The sequence below is a fragment of the Camelus ferus genome, chromosome 1 (genome assembly GCF_009834535.1).
Source record: "Camelus ferus isolate YT-003-E chromosome 1, BCGSAC_Cfer_1.0, whole genome shotgun sequence".
Lineage (NCBI taxonomy): Eukaryota > Metazoa > Chordata > Mammalia > Artiodactyla > Camelidae > Camelus > Camelus ferus.
The window spans coordinates 41,204,753-41,231,285 of NC_045696.1; the positions used below are offsets into that span (position 1 = coordinate 41,204,753).

Consider the following 26,533-nt stretch of genomic DNA (forward strand, 5'->3'; position numbering starts at 1 on the left):
TGTGCCATTATTCAAAGGGGAACTGGGAACCACTTCAGCTTTAGCAGAGGCCACATGATTGGGTAGGATACTCAGATGATGAAAAGCAAACTGTTGTCAAATGCCAAGTGTGTCTTTGAGGCCTGGAATGAAAGATGTAGGTCCTTGCTACCAAAGAGTCCATTAATATGGCAACAAAGGTTCAAGCCTTTAGATATCAAAAGACAGGGCTTTGGGAAAGATTTAGGAGCTATTAATGGTATTTGTCCCTTTTTTCAGATTTTTATTTATTGAATTTTGACTCATTTGATTTTTTACTGAACATTAGCAGTACATATCTGTTGGCATTTGGGTTTGAAAACATTTGTTTTTCTGGACTTTATGAAGTAACCACTAGTGTTATTTGCTGCAAGTTAATCCGCAGCAGAGTGTCCACATCTATCTGTTAAACTGTTCATTCTCTTCTTCTTCGGAGACATCTGAAGAGGGAACAGACACATTCTTGTGTCTTGGTACTCAGTGTATTTCTGTGTGAAGGGGGAGAGAATTAAATGTGTCTTAAAAAAAATTTCTCTTCTGCTCAGTTAAACCTGCCCCTTTCCCTGTGTCTTGTGCTCTGTAGGTCAGATGTACCAGCAGTACCCACAGCAGGCGGGCTACGGCACCCAGCAGCCGCCGGCGCCGGCACAGCCGTACGGTGTCCAGTATTCAGGTGAGCACGTGTCCAGGGGGCGCTGGCTCGTGGTTTTGAGCAGTTTCTAGACTCATTAAATTTTAATTCTTTCCTCTTAATCCCTTGATTTGCAATACTTTGCATTGTTATAGTAGCTATGAAGTATTTATTGGGGAAAATCATTTATTTATTAAAATATTTTGCATAAATATTTTATTGTAAATCACCATTTCAGTTTTCCAGTGGGCAAGTAAAACTTATAGTCATAGTAGGTGATTTCTGTAATAACTTGTAGTATAAAAAAGTTTTTAATACAAAGCTATCTCCTCCTGTACTTCCTGGGTGATTTAAAACTACAAAAATGCAGTATTTTTTCCTCCATTATATGTGACACATAATCCCAGTGTACTCTTAGTACCTGTAAAACTATTAACAGTTCCCTCATACATGGAAAGAGGCGATCTTATAAAATAAGAACCAAATTGAGCTACTTAGGTTTTTAAATCTCCCAAAAGTATGTAGGAATACCAAAAACAGGCCCTAAAAGTAGAATTGTGTGAAACATTTCAGGCAACTAACTAAGAACATAAAAATCTCTTCAGTGTAGCTTTGAATAGTGTGGTTATAATTCACGTAATTTTTACATTTGTTATATCTGAGAATTTGTGTTCAACTCTTGTTTTACAGCCAAAGATTTAAGTATCAAAATTTCAAATTTCAAAAAATTAAATTTTAAAAAATTAAAGGATTAATTTTACAATACAAAAATGAGAAAAACAGGCAGTAAATACATGGAGGGGGAAGTCAGCCTCATTAGCAGTCCCTTTTTCAGGTACAGAAAGATTAAGCAGCTTACCTGGAGTCAATACATCATAGCTAGTAAGAACCATCCCTGGAGCCCAGGCATAAATCTAGAGCGTTAGTTTAAAGAGTTTTGTACACATTACCTCATTTATATAGATATTAACTTAGGTATCATCTGAGGTTAACCTCCATGCAGTAGACGGCTGCCATCAATGATTCTAAGAAACTCCACTCAAAAAAGCCTAATTGTTTTACTCAATAAAAAATGACAGGGGACAACTATTCTTAAAGCAAGAATATGCTGTTTTTTTCTTACTCTGCTTCAAACTCGCTGTGTGAAAACGTCACCTCTGGGGTTAAAAGTTTGAGACCTTGCGGCTCCCAAAGCGTAGAATTACTTACTGTCTAGTCCTTTACAGAAAAATGTTTCTTGTCCCCTGAACTAGACCATTAAATTCTATCATCGGAGTTTAACGTATTTCGACACACACAGCAGTTTTTATTTGGATTGTATTTCTGTAGAGTGATTTAACCTATAGTGGCTAGTTTTTAATTATATAAAATAGGTGGACTGAATTAAACTTGGACTGTGATATTGGGGGAAGGTTATTTTTAGGATGTAGTCCTTTAAACAGAAACTAGTGTTACAAATTATATAATTTGTGGAAATAATAGAGTGGAACAGACCTAGTTATCTAATCCAGGGGATTTCAGCCTTCACTGTGCCTCAGAATCACCTGGAGAGGTGTTTTTTGTTTTTTGTTTTGAAATTTACAGCGGCCTCTGAGAGATCTTGTTTCATTTGGTTGGGGGTGGGACTCAGGCTTTGATATTTTAAAAGCATCAGAAATCATTCTAAACTGCAGCCAGGGTGGGGACCACTGATCCTGTCCCACCCATTCATTTTCTACCTGAGGCATGAGGGTTTACGGAGTTGCGATGCATTGAAGCCACTTAGTGGGGGAGCTAGACCAGAACCCAGTACACTTGACTTCACAGTAAATTGCTTACCTCTGTCATTCTGTGTTCTCCATTCTAGACCAGGGGTTGGCAGGCTTTCCTGCAAACATAAAAGGCTACGTAGTAAATATTTTAGGCTTTGTGGACTGTATGACTCCTTGTCTTGTACTATTCACTTACTCAGAAAACCACAGAATTTCCATTTTTTTTTGCCATTTCTGTGTTTTTCACCAAAGTTACTCATTGATTTTGTTTTCCAAGGGAGGGGATGGTGGTGGGGAGGGAGACTATATACATTAATAGAGGTATTGCCACATTATGGTCAAAGACTTGTAGGTTGCTAATGAAACAGCATCTTAGGCCCTTAGGTTATTCCCTCTCCTGAGAAATAAAGGATATGGTTGTCCCCAGATTCTGTTAAAAAGGCAGTTTAGATTTCATTTGCCAGGATGAAAAGACAGCTTTTTTTTGCTCACAATCTTAAGTTGAACAGACATTTTCAATATAAAAGCTGAGTCCTTCTGTTTTTCCAAAAACTTACAATAAAAAAAAAATTATGTAGAAGACAGGAGAAGTTGTATGACTTTCAAGTTTTTATCATGAATTGACATTAGTTCAGTATTTGGATACTACTGTGAGTAAAATGCTTTAGATATATGAATTACTAACAAAAAATTAAGCTTGCTTTTAATGATTTTAGTTAGGTCGTCACTGAGTAAAATTTAGTTCTTTTCAAATTATTATCTTTGTATTTCTGATCCTGCTAGTCCTATTAACTTGAATTTGGGAGATATGGAAATAGTCAACTAAATACTCTGCTTGGAGACTGTAAGTGGTGGTGGTAACACTGGACCATGTTTGACACTCTGCTGGTTTGGCAGTTTCCCTCTGTGACCTTTTCCAGTTTTGTTCATGGACTATGTCAAAAAGATTTCTTTCATGAGTAAATTTTGAACCCAGGTTCAAGGTGAGTTCAGAATATACTCAAATTCATTCAATCCTTTTTATTTTTTTTAATGCAGGGTTGTACATATTTTAATAATTTTCTTATGTATCTGGTATTTAATGCTGACAGGATTCCAGTCAATGGAGAGGTTTCATTGCAAGTAGCTGCAGGTGTGTTTCATGGTAGAGATAAAAGTTTTTAGTGAAGCAGACTTTTTCTTTTAAAAAAAATTTACATCCTAGTAAATAATGAATATAGATGTTGATTTTTGTGGGTCAATATGATATGCTTTCTGTGTGTTACGTTGTTACTGCTGAACCAGAATTTGGAATTGTAAAGGCAAAAACATCAGATACCAAATCTAAAAGGAAGATTTTAAGGATTGTGAAAATGGGCATTTAATGCTTATTCTTAAATGGCTTAGTTCTTATACAGTGACTAAACCTTAAAGCATCTCATTAGTACAGTAAGATGTCTCTGTTGCACCGCTGTTTCATTTAAAAATATTCATTCTCTATAATGTGTTTTTATTTGGTACTGTTATTAAATAGGCCTCCCCTCAAAATAAGGTTAATGACTAGCCTTTGCATTAATTCCTACATTTATCATATGAACATCTACTCTATACTGGGAGTTACGCCAGAACACGAATTTGCTGTCAGGGATTATATAGTCTAGGAGGAGTTGAAGTAGAAGAAATGTGTAAATAATGGTTTTAATTTAAGATTAGAGGGTTTAAAGAATTGTATAGAAAGTGCTTCTTTTATACTATGTGGTCTTGAAATAGTATTAAATGATGGAATCTACCTACTCTACTTGTTACATAAATACTTAGGATTAAGTTTGTTAAATTTCTCATCATTTTTGGTCCATAGCAGTAAGAAAGACTCATTCTCTGGAAAACATTCACCAAAAGAAAGAATAAAATATGTATGTTTTACCTTTTCAGCAGGCTATAGTCAGCAGACTGGACCCCAACAACCTCAGCAGTTCCAGGGATACGGCCAGCAGCCAACTTCGCAGGCACCGGCTCCTGCCTTTTCCGGTCAGCCGCAGCAGATGCCTGCTCACCCGCCACAGCAGTACCAGGCGAGCAGTTACCCGCCACAGACTTACAGTGCCCAGACTTCTCAGCCTGCTAATTATACCGTGGCCCCTGCCACACAGCCCGGAATGGCTCCAAGCCAGCCTGGGGCCTATCAACCAAGACCAGGTTTTACTCCACCTCCTGGAAGTACCATGACCCCTCTTCCAAGTGGGCCTAACCCTTATGCGCGTAACCGGCCTCCCTTTGGTCAGGGCTATACCCAGCCTGGACCAGGGTATCGGTAAAGAGGCTCAGTTACACTGATGAATGTAGCTGCCAGCTGTTTGCCTCCCAAAAGACTCCAGTGCTGCAATTTTAATTTGTATTGAAGTTCAGAAATTTAAAAAGCATTTTTTTATGATGTTGCTGTTAATTGAAAGTATAATTTGCTGGGAAAAAAAAAGACCAAAATGAAAGTTTTTTTCCTCCCCTGCTTAAAAGTGTAGCAGCTTCCTAGTTATTTTGGAACACTACTCTTACATGTGTGTCAAGTGATTGACTTTCTCGCTTGCCTTGTCCAGAGGATACTAAAACGCTAGGTTGAAGTTTAGCCATCTTACTTGGCTTTTTACTATTAACATGATGTACTAAAGTAGATTCGTTTGAGAAGACTAGATATTATGTATAAAATGTAACATTGATGATGATAGGTTAATAAAAGTGATTGATTGAATCCATTAGTGGTCTTGTAATTTAATTTAGTTATTGACACTATATATACATGAGAAAAAAGGCAAGAAACAGAAATCCTTATTGATGTTTTGGTCTTAAAATGAAATACAGACATTTTAACTTACAGTTTTATATTTAGAGAAGTACAGTGCTGTTTGGTTTTGTCCTGACTTTGGCTTACAACAATGAGACTTTAAAACATTTTTCAAAAAAGACAGTTTAGCATTATATAAAAACCAATAGATTCAGTATTAAAAGGCTTGGTAGACCCCAAATAATTTGAGTTTCCTTATAAAGATGAACCATTCAGAATCCGTCTTAAAAATAAAAAGTACATCTCTTTATTGCAGAGGTTTTACTTGTTTGAAAAATATAAAATGTAGTATTGATAAAATTGAAACACGTGGAAAGGTAAGCACTGAAAGGTCCTTAAAAGAATGAGGGCAACAATGCAGCTTCCCTGCCTCTCTCCAAATGAAGGAAAACAGTACTTTAAATAAAAATGAGATTTTCATACAGATTGAGTTAGCATTATGAAAACAACCTTTGATACATTCATTGCTAAAAGATCTGTGTAAAAAATGGCCTGTAAAATGGCAGGGATCTCATCACGTCTTATCCTTGCGTGCTTAGACTTTACTAGCCAGCTTCCGTATACAGCTTGATTAGAATGATGTTAAAAACAGTATGAGTGCAACTGCTTAAACGGACAGTTTGACAAAGAACATTTAGACACTGTAACATTTAAGGGCAGAGAAAGAACAAAATATGTATCTTGAAATGATATATCGGATTCTCAATCCATTTTCAGCTGAAATAAAATTTACTGATTCAGTCTTTTCAGTAATTTGCAAATATTTAAGGAAGTGTATATTAGCATGAATAGGTAACTATTTAAATGCTTCAGAAAAGCTGTTCAGCTGTTGCTAAAGAGTTGAAGTTTAAATAAACGTGAATATTAAGACTTTCCCCACCCCACAGATATATATGATGAAGATAATTTGCTCTAATAAGTTAAACCAAGTAGAGATTTATGGAGTTAACTCACCAGTGGGAAGAATACACAATAAAAGTAAATTTTTTTAAAAGTATATTAGTTTTTTGATGTTAATTTTGTTATAAAAGTATCTTAAAACATCATTACAACAGTGTGATAAATAATAAACAAATGATCTCTTAAAATACCATGAACAGGGAGCCAGCTTCCCCAAAATGTTATTCTGTTAATATCTTGCTTTCTTAAAATGACTTTGTAAAACCTGATAAATATTCTTAGCAGTCTTTCTAATAAACATCTAATATTGCTATTAATTAGATTTTAAACTTTTATACATAGTAAACATAAGAGCTTTAAATGCATGTGACACATACCACATACCATACTGTTTCCAATTATTTTTGGCCATGGTGAGACAGAACATCACTGCAGCATCTACCATTTTCCAGGAATTGTGGTCCCACATTCATACCACTGGACATAATTGATTTGAGTGTGACCACCAATTTCTCCAAATTGGACAGGTTCCTGGCGAACTGCTCTGAAATAGCCTATGAGGGAAAATAATTAATTTTAATAGCTGCTATGTTGTTTTTGTCCTCACTGCTCACAGATTGAAGGGTGCCTGAAGGTTACTCTAGGTGAAGCGGGGTATTTTGGAAAATGGCTAACAACCAAGGCCTGGTGTCTTTCTTGAGATAGTAACGGCTGGCTAAACATCAGGGGCGCGTGGAACTCCGTGACACCTGCCTTAGTAAGTTAGGGTAGGATGGTTGGTGGTATTGGAGAGCCGAAGCTGAGAAGGGGCAGGAGTTGGAAGGGTTTCGTGTTTTGTTTGCGTGTCACAGGCGAGGTTCAGTACACGCCGCCTTATGTGAAAGTGTACTTTCTGCATGTTCCTGCACAGTGATGGTCTGTGAAGTCATCTGGGTGAAAGTGTGTTCTAAAGTGTTAGGAAACAAAAGAAGGGTAGTTCTCAGATTGCTGAATTTCTAAGAATTCAACTTTGGGGAAAGCTTCCTTCAAGGACCCTACACTGAACGATTAAAAATTTAGCTGTGAATGTAAAATGTTACAGAAATAGAGACAATGACAGTATAGTGGCTCCAGAACATCCAGTTCCTGGGAGGCTGCAGCAGTCTGACCTTTCGTTAATGAGGTCACAGATCTCACCAAGTCATCTTTTACTATGTGCCAGTGCACAAAATGCATTGCTGAAAAGACTAGTCAGATAATACTAAGTATTTAACAAACCCCTCTTGGCAGTTCCTGAGTAATATGGCATATTTAATTTACCTTCTCCTACCCTGCCTGGACAAGGATTAAATTAATTTTCAGTCTTTTCAATCCTCATTAAGCAGCTTGGGGCTAATGTGTCTTTAGCAAGTTAAAGTAGTCATTTCTCAGCAGAATTGTTCTATTAATTATACTTACATAATTATTAATAAGCAAATAATACCTTTTCCCATCTATGGTAGTAATAAAGTCATCTTTAAAAGTTTTTAAAGGAATTAAAAAAGAACCTGCCTGTGTGCTCTGTATGACAAAAACCATAAAGGTAACAATACACGAGTGATTAAAGTTTGGGAAATGCTGCTCTTTTATAGCTGTTCTTGCAAATTCAGGTTTTCCTAAGGTAGGATGCATTTATATATGGCTGAGTGTAATTTCCCGAAAGGCTCTAAGGAATAGAGTTAAGGAATGGGAGGAAGGTTGAGAAACTTCTACTAAAGTCTTCATTTTAAGGTCTTACATGGAAGGTCTTTCCTAGGCAGATCATTAGAGCAGTAGTACTACAGAATTGTTTTTAAAGTGATAGCTCTCCTCAGCTTGAATGCTCTGGGGGCGGATTTGTGAAAGCCTCATGTTTATGAGGCGGCTCAAAAAACTTACCTTCCTTGGTGGGTAACTGGTCAGAAGAGAGTTGCTGTCCTGTGCGTCCATCTAAAAACGAGTCCACAAACTGGCAGTGATCTTCTCCATGGCCCCTCTGATCGCCTATGTTATAGAACTTTCCTGAAGAACCAAAATTAAAGGGATCATGAAGTATTCCTCCCTTTGATATGGGACAACTCTGAAATAATCAAATTCTTTCAAATAATCCACCTTCCCTGTTCTTGTGCTTTTTCCTCCCTTTCATTCTAGTTCAAGCCACCAGTGTCCCTTGACTGAACCTTAGAATCATCTCCATAATCACCTCCCAGCTGGCATCCTTGCTTTTACTATTGCCTTTCCCTATCCTTCCTCCCCTTTTCCTCCCAGAGATTAGTCATCTTTTAAAAATGCAACTCAGGTCATGTTACTCCCCCTCCATCACCTCTCCAGCAGTCTTCTGTTGTACTCAGAACAAAACCCAGAGTCCTGACCTGGTTTCAAAGCTCCATGTGATTTCGCGCCTGCCTGAGCGCCCCCTGCCCAAGCCTCGGCCACACTGGCGGGACCACCTGGGCACCCTCTGCCGAAGGCCTTGGCCTTTCTCCTCCTGCTGACTCTGCTCTTTATCCCTCAGCCTTTGCTTGGTTCCTTCTCGCAGTTTTCTTCCCAGCGCAAGTGTTACCTTTTTAGGGAGGCTTTTCCTAACCATTTTGACTAGAGGAGCTTTCATTCAGCCATTTTCTCTCACCCTTTTTGCCTTCAAAGCACTAGATGAAATTCTAATTTACACATTTGCTGCCAGTCTCTCCCCACTAGACTAAGCTACAAAGAGCAGGAATGTGTCTTGTTTCTTGCTTTGTCCCCAGCACCTAAAGCAATGTCTGAACAAAGCAGATGAATTTGTTGAATGACTGAACAAATGCCTACCTTCCTACGTTGGGGCCAGTCTTATTTCTTTTAAATTTTTACTGAATGACTATAGAAGAGAAAATATTAACCCACTGAGTCTGGAGCAAGGGCGGATAGCCCTTCTGGCCCAGTGTTTTAATCTTGCTCTTGTCTCTGGCAGGATTAGAATCTTAAATACGTCCTATTCCTTCCATGATCATTGTTAGATACAGGCATTAGCAGTAAGCTTTTTATCCTTGGTTGGCTGTAACAAAACTGAGCTCAAGTGTGGCTAGTTTCTCTACATTCAAGTTTGCCGTGATGGCACTGTTTCAATTGTGTTTTCATTATTTTCCTGCTAATAGCATGTCTCAAATCCTAAGATTCCAATAACATCTTGCTGAAAAAGAAAATCTGTGTTTACATCACACCCAGTGTCGAACTGTCCATAGAAAAGACCAGGCTACACAATGCTGCAAAGCAGTCCCTGAAGGACCAGGCTCACAGCACTGGTGGCCCTGCTTACCTGTGAGGGAGTCGCTCAGGTAAATCTTGTATCTAAGGGAGTTGCACAGCTGCACCCCCACAAACTTTTTATACCATGTCCTTTTGACATACTGTTTGCCCTTACATTCTGAGTAAGAGTCTGAATTAAAGGGTCTTTCGGTCCAGATGGCATCTCTTCCTGCTGTAAAAGGAAAACACGTGGTCTGAGTTAAGTATCTGACTTTGGGTACTGAAGAGCTGTCTTAAAAGCTTTTAAAAAAAAGCAGTTTGCAAAGTTCATTGTCAGCTTGCCCATACCTGATTCTCTCTAAAGCTAAATATCGGGGCCAAAGATTTAGGAATTTTAACATGTGATCAACACGTAACCCCTCCATTAAGTTTCTGTCAGTAGTGAGGTAAATATTGGAGCAGCACATGTCAATGTTAAATAGCCTCTGACTTGCTAAATGTAGACAGCATCCTTTTAGGAGCAAATGTAGGTTTCTTTTTTGTAGCATATTATACAATTTAAGCAGTTGCCTTAATGTGACCTACTAAAAGTGGAAATGGTGGTGCTGTATCTTGACTTATTAAACAGAATTTTAAGCTGATCTGTTACATAAATGAAAAGCAGGTTTCAAAATATTCAGCTTGTTCCTGAAACAACATAGGCTCTCAGTGTTACTGAGTGTTTTAGGTAAACGTTCACACCTGATTGATATTCTAAGAAGACTAAGTGGACTAAAACATCATGACTAAAATTTCTGCCATGCCTGTTTAGTTGACTCATTGCAGTCAAGCATGTAGTTGTGTTCTCATTGAGACAGGTACTTACCAGAAACTGGCTCGCTCACTCTTGGGTCGGCTGAGGAGAAACAGCAAACACAAAAGTCAGATGTTATTAGGTGAGCTGGTCCATGTTCCAGTGGGATAGTGAAGGAGCTGGGCGCTTAAAGTTGCTAAGAAATCTTGCAAAATAGTACACTCTTGCTAAAGTCTGAGCTTGAAAATTATGTATTTTGTTTTGGGAATTGTTCTCCATTGGAGAATTTCCTCTGCCAAGTACTCAGCGGTATCTTTCTGTGATTTGAGTAGTTAAGAGTCTGTCTTGCTGTTCTAGATTTTACTTTCATTTAAAATTCTTCCTCTTTTAGTTTCATACAAAAACCACTGATGCTAAAATCACCAAGATGGAGTAAAGACGTATCTCACTAAGGAGTTGGAGCATAGGCCAAATTAAAAAATTTCATAGCCGTTTATCATAAAAACTATCAAATGAATTCCCTTTCTAGATACTATGGCTCAGCAGGTCTGATGCTTTGATTCTAGGCATAGAGAGGAGTTCATGATTTTTGAGTATAGACTGACTCCATGATTTTTTCTTTTAAACTGATATGCCTACCTTTTTTTCTGACATCAAGATAAATGAGGAAAAAAATAAGTGGTGTTTCCTTGAAGGTACCTTCATCAGTTTGCTTTTTCAAATGGATGGTTTTTGAAACTCAAGAAGCACTTTACCCAGTGTTTAGCTGGGTTTCAAACAGGCTGTGCAAACCAGTGTGGCCCTGTATGTCCTCGCTGGGGATTACTGTTGATGTGGTTACCTGATTCGGTACTGAATGACACTGTGTTGCTGGCGGGGCCTTCACCAAGTGGGTTTTTGGGTTTCACCTGGAATTCGTAGCTGTTTAGGGGGAAAAAAAAGTAACATTGTCTTCAGGGGTAGGAAACAGCATGTCCTTGTCATACTGACATTTCTCCTGATTCCACCTTGAAACCATCATGATGGTGAATGGACGTATGTTCTAGAAGGGGCTTCAGGAAAGAAAAATTTCTTTAATTTTACTTTCCAAACAGCTTCTCTAATTGTTTTCTAGAAGAAAAGGGTTAGGTTAATAAAAAAAAAAAAGATAGCTGTCTTTTAAAAACTCCAAATTAGTAGAAATAACTGGGCAGATCGCTAATGGGACACACAGGAAAGAGGTATGTGGTGGACCCAGGCCAATACCAGTAACAAGGAGCCTCAGCTTCCTTAAATGTTTCAGCTACTTCCTGGAAGCAAAGAATTGCAACAGTTCCTTTTTACTCATTATCCCAACCCTGGGTATAGCCTTAGACTTAGGCAATGTTCCTTGTTGTGGGGTTTGAACTGCCTATGTCAGGATCACAAGATAAGAGTTGCAGTGGGGAAAGTTTGTTTAAAACACAGATCTCTTGCTCCATCCTAGCCACTGAATCAATTTTTGATCAGTGTTTACAAGTTCCAGGTCAGTATAGCACATTCCTGAGGTGAATCCTGTGCCCAATGACACTGGAGAACTTCTAGACGAAGCTATGGAAGCAGGTGCACATGAGGATATTTTGTTACAAGGAGTTCCCAGTCATCTCCTGGAACTCAAGTCTTCTGCGGATCACAGGAAGCCACGATATATCCACAGCAGAGGCATGGTAGTGCCACCTCATGAAGAGCTGGACACAAGGACACTCTTCTCTCCCTCTATACACACAGAAAATGTGGAGATTCATATGGGCCAGGCCCTTAACCCTTTATGTTAAAAAACAAAACACAAAATGAGCCCAGATCCCTTGAAGTTATAAGGATGTTTGAGTCTATTCTTAAGAATTAATTATGCGCTAAATTGCTGTGCAACAGTTGACAAATTTCATCCATCAAATATGCAAGCAGAGCAAATCCTTTTAAATTCAAACAGTAAAGCTACTTGCTGTTTGCCTGAAACTGAGAGTTCCTTTCAGGAGCAGACTTAGCAGGAAAGTAATTTCGAATGTAAAACCAACTTGAGTCAGCTGATAATACTGTGAGTCTCAAATCTGTAAAAGGCTTCTGGGAGATAATTCCCCTTTTTGAGAAGTTTGTAACTGAGTAAGTGCAGAACACACAAAAGACATAAATAAGTGAAAAACGGAAGGGTGATAGCTCTCAATTTGGTACAAAGGGTACCAAGTGAGTAGTCACAGGAGAACTTTCTGGGGCTCAGCAGTCAGAGTTTTGAATACTGAAGCAGCGTAGTAAAGACAGTTCTAGAATCTCTAAGGCAGGCAGATTCCAGCATTACAATGGCAGCTACTTCCTGTGTGTTTACTATGTATCAGACGCTACATGACACACAATAATAGCACACACCAAACCCCCAGAGTAGGGAGTGTCCTATTTTTTAGTTAAGAAAAATGAGGGTCTTAACCGTTATTCTATTACTGTCTTTGCTTTTCCAAACTTCCAAACCTTGTGATATGGGGATTTAAATGTGCAGGGTTTTTATAGTGAGAGACTGCACATCAAAGCATGTTGTAAACTAACCAACTGATAGAAACTACCTTTATCCTTTGCAGTAAGAGTCAGTATAAAACCACCCATGTGACTCATTTAAATAAACTGCACATACACGGGATACTTTGGCATAGAATATTTCCCAGAGGTGTAGGTTCTAGCTCAGAAGCTTGATAACCTTATAAAAAAGAAAAAAAAAAAAAAATCACCCCACGATGGTGATCTGAAAATGGAAAAAAGAAATCACAGGCATCTGGACTTTGATTCAAGTGGGCAGTGCATTCCACATTCCAGGCCACTGCCAAAAAGCCCTGTGCTTTGGCCAAGTGTGATGGCTGAAATTATCTCCACGTTTTTTTATTTCAGTTATTTACACTTCAGCTTCATTTGTAGTACGGCCACAAACGTCGATAAACTACTTTTTCATGTTTTGGGGGTTTTTTTGGCCACCATTTTATGACACTTAACAAGTTTTGGAAGAAATCGCTTTAAACTAAGTTTAATTAACAGCATGGAAATTAAAAGGCACATGTTTTTGGCTGATTAGACAAAATATTTTCAAAGGAAAAAATCTTTTCCAAGAAGCACATTTTGTCGCACTGTTTGTGACACTATAGGTATAAGAGCGTAATAATGTCTCAGAGAAAGTACTGATTGCACATAGGAAATAAGTAAAGGATTCAAGCTATGCAAAAATTTCAGAGAGGACAAGAAAGTTATTTAAAAATAAAAAGTACAGAATAAATAAAACTTTAAATAGAAGGTTTGGAAGATAAAAATTAAGGAAATTTTAAAAGTACTGCAACAAAAAGAGACGAAAAATAAGAAAGAATAAGGAAATTAGCGGCTTATTTCAGGGAACACAATACTTAACTAGTAGGCTCTAGGGGAGGGTGCAGCTCAGTGGTAGAGCATGCGCTTAGTATGCACGAGGTCCTGGGTTCAATCCCCAGTACCTCCATTAAATAAATAAACCTGATAACAGCTTCCCCCTCCCCGAAAAAAACCAAAAAACCAAAAAATACCCTAGTAGGTTCTAGAAGAGAGAGGAGGGGAAAAGGAGGGTAGAACATTATCCTAGAAAGTTTTTAAGTAATTTCCCAGAATCGAAAGAGATGGGTTTCCAGGAAAAGGCTTAATGTTTGTCCAGCAAAATGAGAAAAGAAAAAAGACAAGCACAAGTTGGAAAATTTCAGAGTACTGTGATAAAGACAAGATCTTTAAAATATTCTGAGAAAACAATAGGTCCCACTCAAAGGATTCAGAGTCAGAATGACAGGTGGCATCTTAGCTTTGGAAGTTAGAAAACAATGGAACAATGCCTTCAAGAGTCTCCATTTTATCCTAAAATATATGTGTGGCTGAGCAACAGTATCAGAGTAAAAGAAAGATATTTTCAGACACAAAAGGACTCAAAAATATTTTCTTCCATAACCTTTTCTCAGGATATATTTCTCAAGAAATGCCAGAAGGCAAGGGAGTAAATAAACAAGGAAGACATGGGATGTAGGAATTAGAGGATTCAACACAGGAGAGAGGCAAATAATGATGGTGAGGGGTTCCAGGAGATGTTGCCATAAACAAAGAAATACACATAACAAATACACGACTTGCGAATTTGACCATTTGGAGATATGGTCAGTCTAAAACTAGAGATTTAATTAACAGAAGAAATAGCTAAGATAATTGAAAATGAGAGAGGGTTGACTAAGATGGGGACACAGTATCTCCTCCTGCGCTCTCCTCCCACAGACACATCGACTGTACAGCTGAGGACAGTCAGCTGTACCCCACACACAACACCCCAACTTTTAACACTCCCACCTGAGGGATGGGTCCCCTAAACACCAAACTCTGAAAGCCAGTAGGGCTTGTGTTTATGCGACGCATAAGGATATAGCAAAGAAGCTGTACTTCCCAAGTGCACAAGCACCCATCATGGCCATGCCCCCAGGGCTTAGTGGAGAGGAAACATGTCTGTGCCCGTTTTTACAGCTTCCGTCTGAAGGGATGAGTCCCCAGATCACCTGGCTCCGATAGCCAACAGGGCTTGCATTCATGAGTCCCAGAGCACCACAGTAAAGAAGCGGTTCTTAACTAGCTATCCCCCAGGGCTGCGCACAGAGAAAGCAGGCAAAAACGCCCATCTTCCCATCTTTCTCTGCAAGGGATTTACCTGCATACTTTGAAGGGCTGATACCTGAAGGTGAAGCCTCTAACGGCAGGCAAATTTAGGGGTTGGCTGTGATCCTCCCCCAGAGACAGGAAAGCTAGCAGACACCTTCCCTGCCCTCTCCCTCCAACCCACTCCAACAGTAAAACCAAGTCACTAGTATCTCCCTGGAAGAAGTCTGTATAAATGACTGACACCTTAGCTTTTGCAGTTGCTGCCCAAGGGGCTAGGTCTCCACATTGCCTGGCTCTGAGAGCCAGTGAGGCTTGCATTTACAAGTTCCACAGGATTAGCAAAGAAAGAAGCAGTTTTTAATGGATACAGGAGCACACTTCCCTCCTCACCTGCACCCTGCCCCAGCTATATCCCACACTGATTATGAGGCCCACATTAATTATAAAATTGTCAAAAGTTAAAGACAAGGAGAGAATCTTAAGAGCAACAGGGGTAAAGCAACTAGTTATGTACAAGTGAACTCACAGAACAGTATCAGCAAATTTTTCAGCAGAAACTTTCAGGTCAGAAGGGAGTGGCATGATATATTCAAAGTGCTGAAATTAAAAACAAACAAACAAACAAACAAACTACTCATAAAAGTTGCTCTTCAGAATTGAAGGAGAGAGTTTTCTAGACAAACAAGAGCTAAAGAGTTCATCACTACTACACTGGTCTTACAAGAACTGTTAGAGTTCCTCAAACAGAAGCAAAAGGATGCTAATTACTAACAGGAAAACACAAAAGTATAAAATTCAAAAGTAAATATATGGTTACATTCAGAATACTTTAATGTTGAAATCATGGTGGGTAAATCACTTATAACTCTAATATAAGAATTAAAAGAAAAATATTATAATATAATTTATTAATGGATACACTGTATAAAAAAGGTAAATTGTGACATCAAAAATAAAATGTGGAGCGAAGATAAAAAAGTAGAGCCTTTGTATGTGTTTGAAGTTAAGCTGTCATCAGCTTAAAATAGACTGTTACGTTTTATGTGTGCCTCATGGTAATAACCAATAGTAGATACACACACAATAACGAGAACAGAATCACAGCATAACTTTACAGAAAGTCATCAAATCACAAAGGAAGAGAGCAAGAGAGGAAGAAAGTAACAAAGGAATTACAACCACCAGAAAATAATGAACAAAATAGCAACAGTAAGTCCATACCTATCAGTAATTACTTTAAATGTAAATGGAACTAAATTCTCCAATCAAAAGACATACAGTGACTGAATGGATAGAAAAATAAGATCCATCTAATACTGCCTACAAGAGACTCACTTCAGCTTTAAGGACACACACAGACTGAAAGAGAAAAGATAGAAAAGATACTCCATGCAAATGGAAACCAACAGACAGCAGGGGTACCTATATATAAGATAAAGTAGACTTTAAGGCAAAGATTAATAAGAGAAAAAGAAGGTCACTATATAATGATAAAGGAGTCAGTTCATCAAGAGGATATAACGTTTGCAAATATTTATGTACCCAACATAGAAGGACCTTAATATACAAAGCAAATATTGGGCGGAAGTTATAGCTTAGTGGTAGAGTGTGTATTTAGCATGCATGAGGTCCTGAGTTCAATCCCCAGAACCTCCATTAAAATAAATAAACAAACAAATAAATAAATAAACCTAATTACCCCCCCAAACAAAACAAAACAAAAAACCAAGTTGGACCAAAAAAAGGCAAAAAAAACCCCCAAAAAACAAAGATCAATTAAAAAAACAAAGCAAATATTAACAGATCTGTGGGGGGAACAGATAGCACTAAACTATAATAATAGCAGAAGACTTCGACACCACACTTTCAACAGTGTGTGGATCATCCACACAGAAAATTAATAAGGAAACATTGGACTTAACATACATGTTGGGCCAGATGAACCTAACGGACATATACAGAGCATTCCACCCAAAAGCAACAGAATACACTTTTTTCTCAAGTGCACATGGAACACTCTTCAGGATAGGTCACACGTTAGGCTATAAAACAAGTCTTCATGTGTGAGGTCCTGGGTTCAATCCCCAGTACCTCTATTAAATAAATAAATAAATAAACAAACAAACAAACCTAATTACCTCCTCCCCCAACCAATAAATAAATTAAAAAAAACAAGTCTTAATAAATTTAAGAAAATTGAAATCATATAAAGTATCTTTTCTAGGCAGTATGATAAGAGAATAGAAATCAATTACAAGGAGAAATGGGAAAGTTCATACTATTGAATAACCAATGAGTCAAAGAAAAAAATCAAAAGAGTAATCAAAATATATCTTGAGCCAAAGGAAAATGGAAAGACAACATAGCAAAATTTATGGGCTGACTCAAAAGCAATTCTAAGAGGGACATTTATAGTAATAAGTGCTTACATTAAGAAAAAAGATATAAAAAATATACAACCTAACTTCACACCTCAAGGAACTTGAAAAAGAGAACAAACTAAGCCCAAACTTAGTAGAAGGAAGGAAATAACAAAGATCAGAGCAGAAGTAAAAGAAATAGGGACCAGAAAAGCAAAAGAAAAGATCAACAAAACTAAGAGCTGAATAAGTGGTCCCTTGAATAAATAGTGTTGGAAAACTGGATAGCCACATGTAAGAGAATGAAACTGGACCCTTATCTTATACCACACACAAAAGTCAACTTAGAAGGGTTTAAAGACCTAAACATAAAACTTGAAATCACAAAACTCTTCAAAGAAAACAGGAGGTAAGCAACCTGACATCAATCTTAGCAATGATTTTTGAATCTGACTCCAAAAGCAAAGGCAACAAAAGCAAAAACAAAACAAAACAAAAAACCAAGCAGGACTACATCAAACTAAAAATCTGCCCTGCAAAGGGAACCATCAATAAAATGCAAAGGCAACCTATGGAGTGGGAGAAAATATTTGCAAAACATACATCTGATAGGTGGTTAATATCCCAGATATATAAGGAACCCATAAAATTCAATAACAAAAAAGCAAATGACCCAATTAAAAAATGGGCAAAGGACCTGAAAAGACATTTTTTTCCAAAGAAGACATACAAATAGTCAATAGGCACATGAAAAAATGCTCAGCGTCACTAATCATCAGAGAGATGCAAATCAAAACCCCAATGAGATATTACCTCACACCCGTTAGGGTGATCTGTTATCTAAAAGGCAAGAGGCAGCAAATGCTGGTGAAGATGTGGATTAAAGGGAACACTTGTGCACTGTTGGTGGGAATGTAAATGGTACAGTCACTCTGGAAAACAGTATAGAGGCTCTTTAAGAAATTAAAACTAGAATTACCATGTGATCCAGTAATCCCGCCTCTGGGTGTATATCCAAGGAAATGAAATCATTATCTTGAAGAGATACCTGTACTCCCATGTTCATAGCAGCATTATTCACTCTAACCAAGGTATGGAAACAACTTAAGTGTTCATTGGCAGATGACTGGATAAAGAAATTGTAACACACACACGCACACACACACACACTTGACCCTTGAACAATGAGGGGGGTTATAGGTGCCAACACCCCCCGGGGCAGTCGAAAATCTGAGTACTGCTATCTCTGCTGCAAAATGAGGGAACTGAGAAATGGCTCATCCAAGGGCAGGAAGCTGAAACAGTTTGGATAGAATCAGGACTCAAACCCCAATTCTTTTGATTTCACATATTGATATCTCTAATCAAATACAAACCTTCTCCCACACTTACAGATCTGGAAAATGAAAATACTGGTACTATACTTATTGGGAAAAAAAATCCATGTACAAATGGACCCTCAGTTCAAAACCACGTTGTTCAAGAGTCAGCTATATGTATGTATGTGGACACACACACTTGAATATTATTCAGCCTTTAAAATTAAGGAAATCCTGTCATCTGTGATAACATGGAAACTGGAGGGCTTTACAATAAGTGAAGTAAGCCAAGCAGAGAAAAACAAATATTGCATAGCATCACAGAGGGCAGAAAAGTGATCACAGGGGAAAAAAAACATTGTAAAAGGGTACAAACTCTCAGTTGTAAGATTAATCAGGTCTGAGGATTTAATGTACAACGTGGTGACTATAGCTGATAACACTATTGTATAACTGAACTGCCAAGAGATTAGAATTTAAATGTCTTCACCAATTAAAAAGTAGTAAATATGAGGTAATGGAAATATTAAATTAATTCAGGAGGAATCCTTTTATAAAATGTATGTATATCAAATCATCATATTGTGCACTTTAAATATCTTACCATTTTGTCAATTATACCTTAATAAAGCTGAAAAAAAGAGCAAAATTATTGAAAACAGTTGATTCCAGCAAAAAGCATTTAGGAATAGGAATGAACTGCTTAGTAGTATTTGAGTCTTAAAACCATACACATGTTCTTCTGATCAAAATGAAAATTAAATTAAAAAAGCCGCTTCTAAGACCTCCTTCATCAAATGAGTAAGTGAAGTACAGTCCAGGTGACGGCTGCAGTCAAGCTTTGGGCCTCGCAGAGGACAAGCCAAATGAATACCACTCCAGGCAGAAGCCATGCCTGGTTCTTCCCGGGCAGGTACGGATGCAAACAAAAACAGTCTTCCCGGCTGCCCTATCAGGCAGCGTGGTGCTGTGGGTAAGGCCCCGGGTTCTGGAGCCAGAAAGACTTGGGTTCACAGCCGTACTAATGTGTAACTTTAAGGTAAGTTACTTAACCTCTCTGAACCTCAATTTCGTCATGTATAAAAATGAGGATAATAATTGTATTTGTCAGGAGACTATTACTTATAGTAATTATTGCCTCATAAGGGCATAAAAGGATTTGAGTTTTTTGGAGAGGATTAAATGAGATGATGCACGGAAAAGCATGGTACCAGTCACCAAGTAAGTCATTATAAATGTTCTCTGGTATTCTATTTGTAGCTCGAAAGAATTTTTTTTTTTTAAAGGTGCTTCTGTTCTTCGGGAACTTGACAAACACTGCCATAGAACTCTCAAGGGAGAACTCTTCCATGTCCACATACTTTTGTGTTTGTAAAGGATGTAAAAAGGGCATCTGTGGTTCACGGGCGAAACTGTCAGAGGCAGGGAGCTCCCACCCGCAGGGTCCAGCCTGAGACTAACCTCCAGGTCTGGTTAGGGCAGACACTTCTTTCTGTCATTTCCCTTCCTTGTTCCTCTATAACCCTTTTCCTCTATTTTTGCCCATAATATAGAGCTTGAATTGTAGTTTTCATTATTTGATAAACTTAACAAAAGCTCATAAACCTCAAGCAAACCACTTTTTATATAGAAAGGCCACCCTGTAGCTCTTTGTTGGTTTGAATTGTTTGGTTAGCTTGATTGAACCCCTAGTGTAATCTTGAAATATTTGGGCCCCATTCAGGTCGGGTTTCAGTCAGACAGAGAGAAAGGGAAAAGTGGAATGAGAAAAAAAAAAAAAAAGGTATGGGGCAGTGGAATGGGGAGGGGGAAATCTGTCAGTCAGTTCTCCGAGGGCACTGCAGGATTGTGGAGAGCATTTCTGGACACCTGCCATGTGCGGACATTGTGCTGCCTGGGAACATAGGTAAGAAGCAAAGGGCAGAGCTGCAGGGACACTTAGAGGACAAAATAAGCCTAAGTCGAACAGAAGGGAGGAGAGCAGGGCATCAGCAGGCATCTGGGGTCATTAACAAGCTGCCCTGTAGATCCTTAGGGACGTTTCTTGTGTCTCCCATTTCTGCGGGGGACACACAAATTCCAGATCTGGGCTGTACTCTAATTCCACAGTGTTGCTATGAGTATCTCGCACCTCCTCCCTAGATACTAAGGAATTTAAAGTGAAAAGTAATGAAAACAATCTGGTGTCGTGAAAAGAACTGCTCTCTTTATAGACCAGCCAGATCCTGTGCTCTTAGCTGTTCTTTTGCCTGATGAAAAGTTGCAATCCTGAGCGATCAAATCAATTTCTTTCCACTTTAATGAGGAAGCAATTGTCCTGCTGCTACTCATATTGACAATAAAACGAAATAAAATGCCTGATGCTCCAGTAGCTTAATTTTATCCTTTTCTACGAAGTCCATGAGAAGAGATGTTAGAAAGTTAATTCAGATGGCAGAGGCCAGAATTTCAAAAGACACTATGAGTAAGGGCATAATGGCCATTCCACACGCCTGCTTTGTTCAATCAGATTTACAGTTTACAAGAAGCTGCTGCCTCTCTTCCAGTTTATTCTCAGTGCCAAGACTGCATGAAGTCAAACAACATAAACAACAGTCCCAAACTGTCTTTGCTGTCAACTACCGGAGACTTTGGGAGGTCTTGGCCGTAGAGGAAGGACTGTTCTCCAGAATCCTCACGCCACAGAGGACGGTGAAGTACTTGAGCACGTTAAGTAAACTTGATTTATCTTAATTACCCGACAGAGTACATTTTCCATAGGAAATTGCTGGGCCACATGTGCGTCTGGCATACAAAGTGGATTCTTCAGTGTTTTCAGCCAAGCGAGGGGAGACATGGGCTCACATGAAGAGAAGAGTGAGGTTAAAGGGCTTTTTAAGTGGACAGTGATTGTGTGTCAAGCCACAGTGTCCAACCAGTTCATCAGGAAGGACCCGGCCCATGGATGGATTACCAAAATGTGTGCTAAAAATAATTTGTCCGAAAACAGATTACAGACCACAGAAGGATTCAAAGCAAAAATGGTTATTCAGGACAATTCTACTTGCCGTACAACTGACCTCGGTTTTGGTTTTATTTTCAGTTCCAGTTTTCCCACTGAGTCTGTGCATGGCTGCTGAGAGCATAAGATTTTATCACTTTAGAGCTGGGAGAGACTTCAAGATCAATGTGTCCACACTTCCCTTTAAGGAATGGTGTAACACTTAGTTTTTATCTTTATTTTTTTCCTGTTTTTTATTTTTTTAATGGAGGTACTGGGGACTGAACCCAGGACTTCACGCATGCTAAGCATATGCTCTACCACTGAGCTACACTCATCCTTAAGACTGATTTTTTTAAAGCCATATACTTTATCAGTCCTGCTGTTCACAGAACTTAATATAATCATAGTGGTCTTTGCAAACAAAGTAGTTGGCTCTAGACAGGAGAGGCTCTTCTTAATATTTTTCTTTTAAACAAGAGCCACACAATGAGGTTTCATGGGGAATAAAATAAGTGGAAAATAAATATTGGGTAGTGAGCTAGATGGGTGCTGATTCAGCTGGACACTAACATCTCTACATTTTCTTTGTGTTTTAGGGGTGGGGTTGAGAGATGGATCCTCTACAGAAAGCGATGGAGTTGTGCCACAGCTGTTTGCCTCTCTTAACAGAGCTCTGCTGCTTGACTTGAGTAAAACAGCTCTGGTTCCCCACAAACAGCCCCTCTCCCTGTGCACACGTATCTTCTGGGCTGGTCGCCACCACGCCGCCTTCAGGGCTGCACCCAGAGTTCTCAGAGCAGCTGAGAGGCTCCCCTTTCTACAAACAGAAACATCTCTCGCTGGGCGAGCGGCCGAAATCTCCCAGCAGCTGGATGGCTGCTGGATGGTCCCTTACCTGTGGCTTATTTTTTGAGCTTCTGCACAATAAATCAAAACCCGCCTAAGTCATTAAAACTGACTATACTTCAATAAAAATATATTAAAAAATTAATAAACTTTAAGGCAGAGAAACAAAAGCAAAACACAGCAAAAAATCAGGCAGGGAAAAGGGTAACAAACACTGTAAGAAGGAAAGGGCAGCATCATGGACTATCTTTTTGGTTTTAGAATAGTGTGAACATTTAGAATTTTTAACCAAAACCCCTCTGTAGGTCTATTTTCTCTGCCTTGATTCTCCTGGGTTAAATGTTCTCATACCAAGCTCTGCTCCACCCGTGTCAGTGTGTAGTGATTAGCCCGTAATTATCACCTGGTTTGGGAGTGCATTTTTTTTTTTTTTTTCGGTCAGGACAGATGATGGGAAATGCTACTACAATCAATTATTTCTATGTGTCTCCTGGAATTAGAACAATGCTACAGATATCTTTCAGAAGTTATTATCTTCCAGCTTTTTAAATAGGGAATTCCAGAACTTAATGGGGGAATGTTAACAGCTATAATTCAGGTTTGTCTATTTGGGGAGTTTCCCATATATTTTGACTCAAAATTTTCCACAAACACTGAAATGTGACTAAAGTCATTCCTCATTCCTTAATGCTAATAAAAAACACCTGCTAGCTGCATCCAGCACGTACTTCCTCTTTATTTTACAGAGTAGCTTTATATTAGCATTAATCTTGGATCACGGTTGGGGCAGAGAAGATACAATGGAAAGAAACCTGGCCTTGACAATGTGAGAACGTATAAAAAAAGCCTGCATCGAAAAAGCCAACAAACCCAAATGTGGGAACTCGTGACTTTATTCCCCTTGCTGTGGCTTCTGTGAGCAGGTGCTTTGAGGACTCCCTGCATTTCACCTAAGCTGTGCACGCGGATTTCGTCTGAAAGCCAATCCTGCTGCTGCTCTCTCTTCTTGCCAGCCCACCCCATTCCATCGCACCCTTCATTGTCACGTTCGCATCCCAAGTGTTCCACGAGGACTTCTCTCCTCCTCTAACTTGCAGAAGGTGGGTGTAAGTCCTACACTGGAAGGTTCTTTTTTCTGTGTTATGATGCTTCACGAATGTCAGTTTTGTTTTCCTCAGCTACTTTTAGGCTTCAGAAATCTCAAAATAAATGAAATGGTTCAACTTCACTTTATTCTTCCTTAACTTATTTGGTTATTTGACTAATAGGGGTTCCAACATATAACTTTAATATTTCAGGTCAAAATATTTTTGCCCGATAAAGACAAATTAATCTCCAGCATACGTCTGTTCTGAGAGCACAGTGTTCACAGGCTCACTGGGGACTAGGATCTCCTGGACTACGTGATCTCCACAAAGTTTCCCATATGATAGCTGAAACAGTTTTCATTAGAGCACATTTACATCCACATGTATTATATTTGCCATCCATGTGTATTATATGTGCAAAAATGTTCTTTACTTCAAACTACTGATACACAACTTTTAAATCATGACCCATTAGGGACTGTCAATATAATCCTGGTCAAATTGTATTTGAAAGGGAGGGTATAATTCAATCGTAGAGTGCACGCTTAGCATGCACTGAGGTCCTAGGTTCAATCCCCAGGACCTCCATCAAATAAATAAATAAGCCTAATTAACTCCCCCCACCTCCAAATCATATATTAGAACATGAACAATCTTCATATATGAATGGATTTCATTCAATCACACCAAACTAAAAATAACTTTAAATAAGCCACATACAGACACACTTAATGGCCCTAAGTTTACACTAAGTAATAAAAGTTGGCATGGGTGTCTGAATTCAGTGATTCCTAAACCAAATTTAATATTGATTTTTCCAAAGACAAATCCAGAAAGGGCCACCTTTGGGCTCTGCTTGTCCTGAGATAAGGACAGGCGGCAGGGGTCCTCCGTAGAAGGTGCACTGACGAAGGACAGGACAGACAGCAAGACACATCCTCTGAGGGCGGGATAAAGGGGGCATGGTTGTCTTTGAGTCTGAGGCAGACTCCAGAAACAAGGAGTGCGAGTCCAGAACAATTACAACCAGAAGCTAGACGTGAACCCCATGACCTGATTGGTCCTGCGATTCCAGGATGAAATCCAGCTCAGCACAAAGGCGCTATTCTCTTATGCACCTATTTGACCAATTAGGTCAGATGCCAACATGGTACTCTTGCTAGAAATTAACAAAAAGTTCTTTTTAGTTAGATTTGTTCTACCAACTGCTACTCATTATAAAGAGCTATAGTACTGAGTGATTATTTTGACTAAATCAAAGAATGAAAACTAAAATGAAAGTCAGAGTAAGTCACTCCCCAGTTCCTATCCTTCAGGGTCTCCCCGTCCTGTGGCCAAGCGTCCTGATCTGGCACAGAAGGCCTTCCATAACTTGGCTTCCACAGCTTCCGTCCACTTTTCACCCCTCCCCCTGGTGAACGCCGCATACACCCATGCCATTTCGGGCCACTGCACTGACATGTGCTGTTCTCTCTGACCCTCCTTCCCCTACCATGTCACTGGGTGCCCCCTTCCCCCACATCCTTCAAGCCTCAGCCCAGGTGTCACCTTCTCCAGGAAGTTTTCCCTGACTCCCCCAGACTTGGTGATGCGCTGCCTACTCCGGGCTCCCACCACACCTGGGTGTGGACTTCTACCAGTGCTCTCAGCACTTCGTATAGAATAATCGCTCATTGGTGACCTGCCCCACCAGCCTGGACCTCCTCAAGGGCAGGCACCACATTTACTCCTGTTTGTTGGCACAACACCAAGCACATGGCTGAGCACATCGCTGGCACTCAGTAAATGCCAGCTGAATGCATATGCGAGCCTTCTACAAACAAAATCAGGTTTAAAATGTCACTGGAATAACTGTGTTCTACTTCTGATCATGAGCTGGGAGGCGCACTATGAAATCGGAGAGTAGCCTGATTCAGAAAAGGGACACAGTGAGCACTGAGAAACTGGATGCCCTTCAGTGTACTTTCTGTGTACCTACACAGCTCACTTTTTCTCAAGCGGAGTAAAAAGCAGGACACTGAAGAGAAAAAAACAAGTTCTGTAAATTTGTGGATTGACAAGGTTGTCTTTGAGTCTGATGCACTCTATTTATCCGCTTATGAAAGTCCAAATTAAATGACCTCTTCTCTCTTACTCTTTCCTTAAAATACGTTATGGTAAAAATTGGCTCTCTCCCTGTTAATCTGGCTAAGGAAACAGAACCAAGATCATCAAATGGGCTTTTAATTAAATTTTTCAGTAAAAATACTTATTTTGGCTAACTTAATATCTTTAAGAAAATAAGCAGTTGCAAAAATTTCCATATTACAACTCAAATAGAGAACTTTAGAGAAAAATAAACACACTTGTAGACAAGGGTTATTTTTGCAATACAGGACTACAGTTTGCATACAGCAACCCCTCCATAGTAAATCAGATGCTTTCTTTTCCCCTGAAAAGACTGGAAGAGTCTCACTGCTGTCAGAGCCAAAATAGGCTCTTCTGGGTGTCACACTCAATGCCTAATTCAGTTCAGTTAAATGACCACCATGAAAGATGCGAGAAATAAAACATGAAAAAAAAATCTCTGATGCTAAAGCTCCAGTCTTCACCTCTGCTGATCTTTTTAACACTGAGGAACTTTATCAAGTTATGAAATACTCAATCGGGAAAATCTGATTCTGTTCCTCTGAAAACTGATCTATGTTGCTTGATATATTATAACTTAGGATGTCAGGTTTTTTGGTTTTTCTGGGTTTTTTTTTTCTGTTGTTTTTGTTGCTGGTTTATACTGAAATCATAGACAATTTATCAAACAGTGTTTTAGAGTTTGAGGAAAGAAAGTGATTTCTCACAGAGAGTGAAATCTAGTCCAGAAATGAATTTAGCATGTTGGTTTATTAAGAAAATGCTTGTCTGTATCCACTGGAGAATCCCTTTGAGCAACGCATTTGATGATTTAGCCGTATGAAACCAAACAAAAAACCCAAACACTTCCTACCATATTTCTAGAACTATCTAAGGCTTTTAACTTTTTTGCAATAATAAACTGATAAAATATTGGGTATTTGAGAGTTAAAAAGGAATCACAAACTCTACAGCAATATAAACAACCTGATATCAATGTGCAATACAGGATGCTGAGAAAAGCTGTTTGTTATTGAACAATGTTAATTTT

At 38.9% G+C, this 26,533-nt stretch overlaps 2 protein-coding genes across 5 annotated transcripts in view; one reads left to right on the forward strand and one right to left on the reverse strand.

Moving 5' to 3' along the window:
* The window catches only part of TFG (trafficking from ER to golgi regulator), a 31,269-nt gene extending 26,143 nt beyond the window's left edge, over positions 1-5,126 (forward strand). For 2 of the 4 annotated variants that reach the window (XM_032477899.1, XM_032477911.1), the window contains exons 7-8: positions 602-691; positions 4,315-5,126. In XM_032477899.1, the coding sequence (XP_032333790.1) occupies positions 602-691; positions 4,315-4,694 (470 nt within the window). In that variant the 3' untranslated portion in view covers positions 4,695-5,126. Of the gene's footprint in view, positions 1-601; positions 692-4,311 lie in introns of all 4 variants that reach the window. The other 2 variants (XM_032477905.1, XM_032477897.1) reach the window with 1 other exon arrangement.
* Positions 5,127-5,196: 70 nt separating this feature from the next.
* Positions 5,197-26,533, reverse strand: part of ABI3BP (ABI family member 3 binding protein) — a 241,633-nt gene continuing 220,296 nt past the window's right edge. The window contains 5 exon segments of the mRNA XM_032477890.1: positions 5,197-6,669; positions 8,012-8,134; positions 9,408-9,569; positions 10,203-10,232; positions 10,972-11,051. Coding sequence (XP_032333781.1) covers positions 6,554-6,669; positions 8,012-8,134; positions 9,408-9,569; positions 10,203-10,232; positions 10,972-11,051 — 511 coding nt within the window. The 3' untranslated portion in view covers positions 5,197-6,553.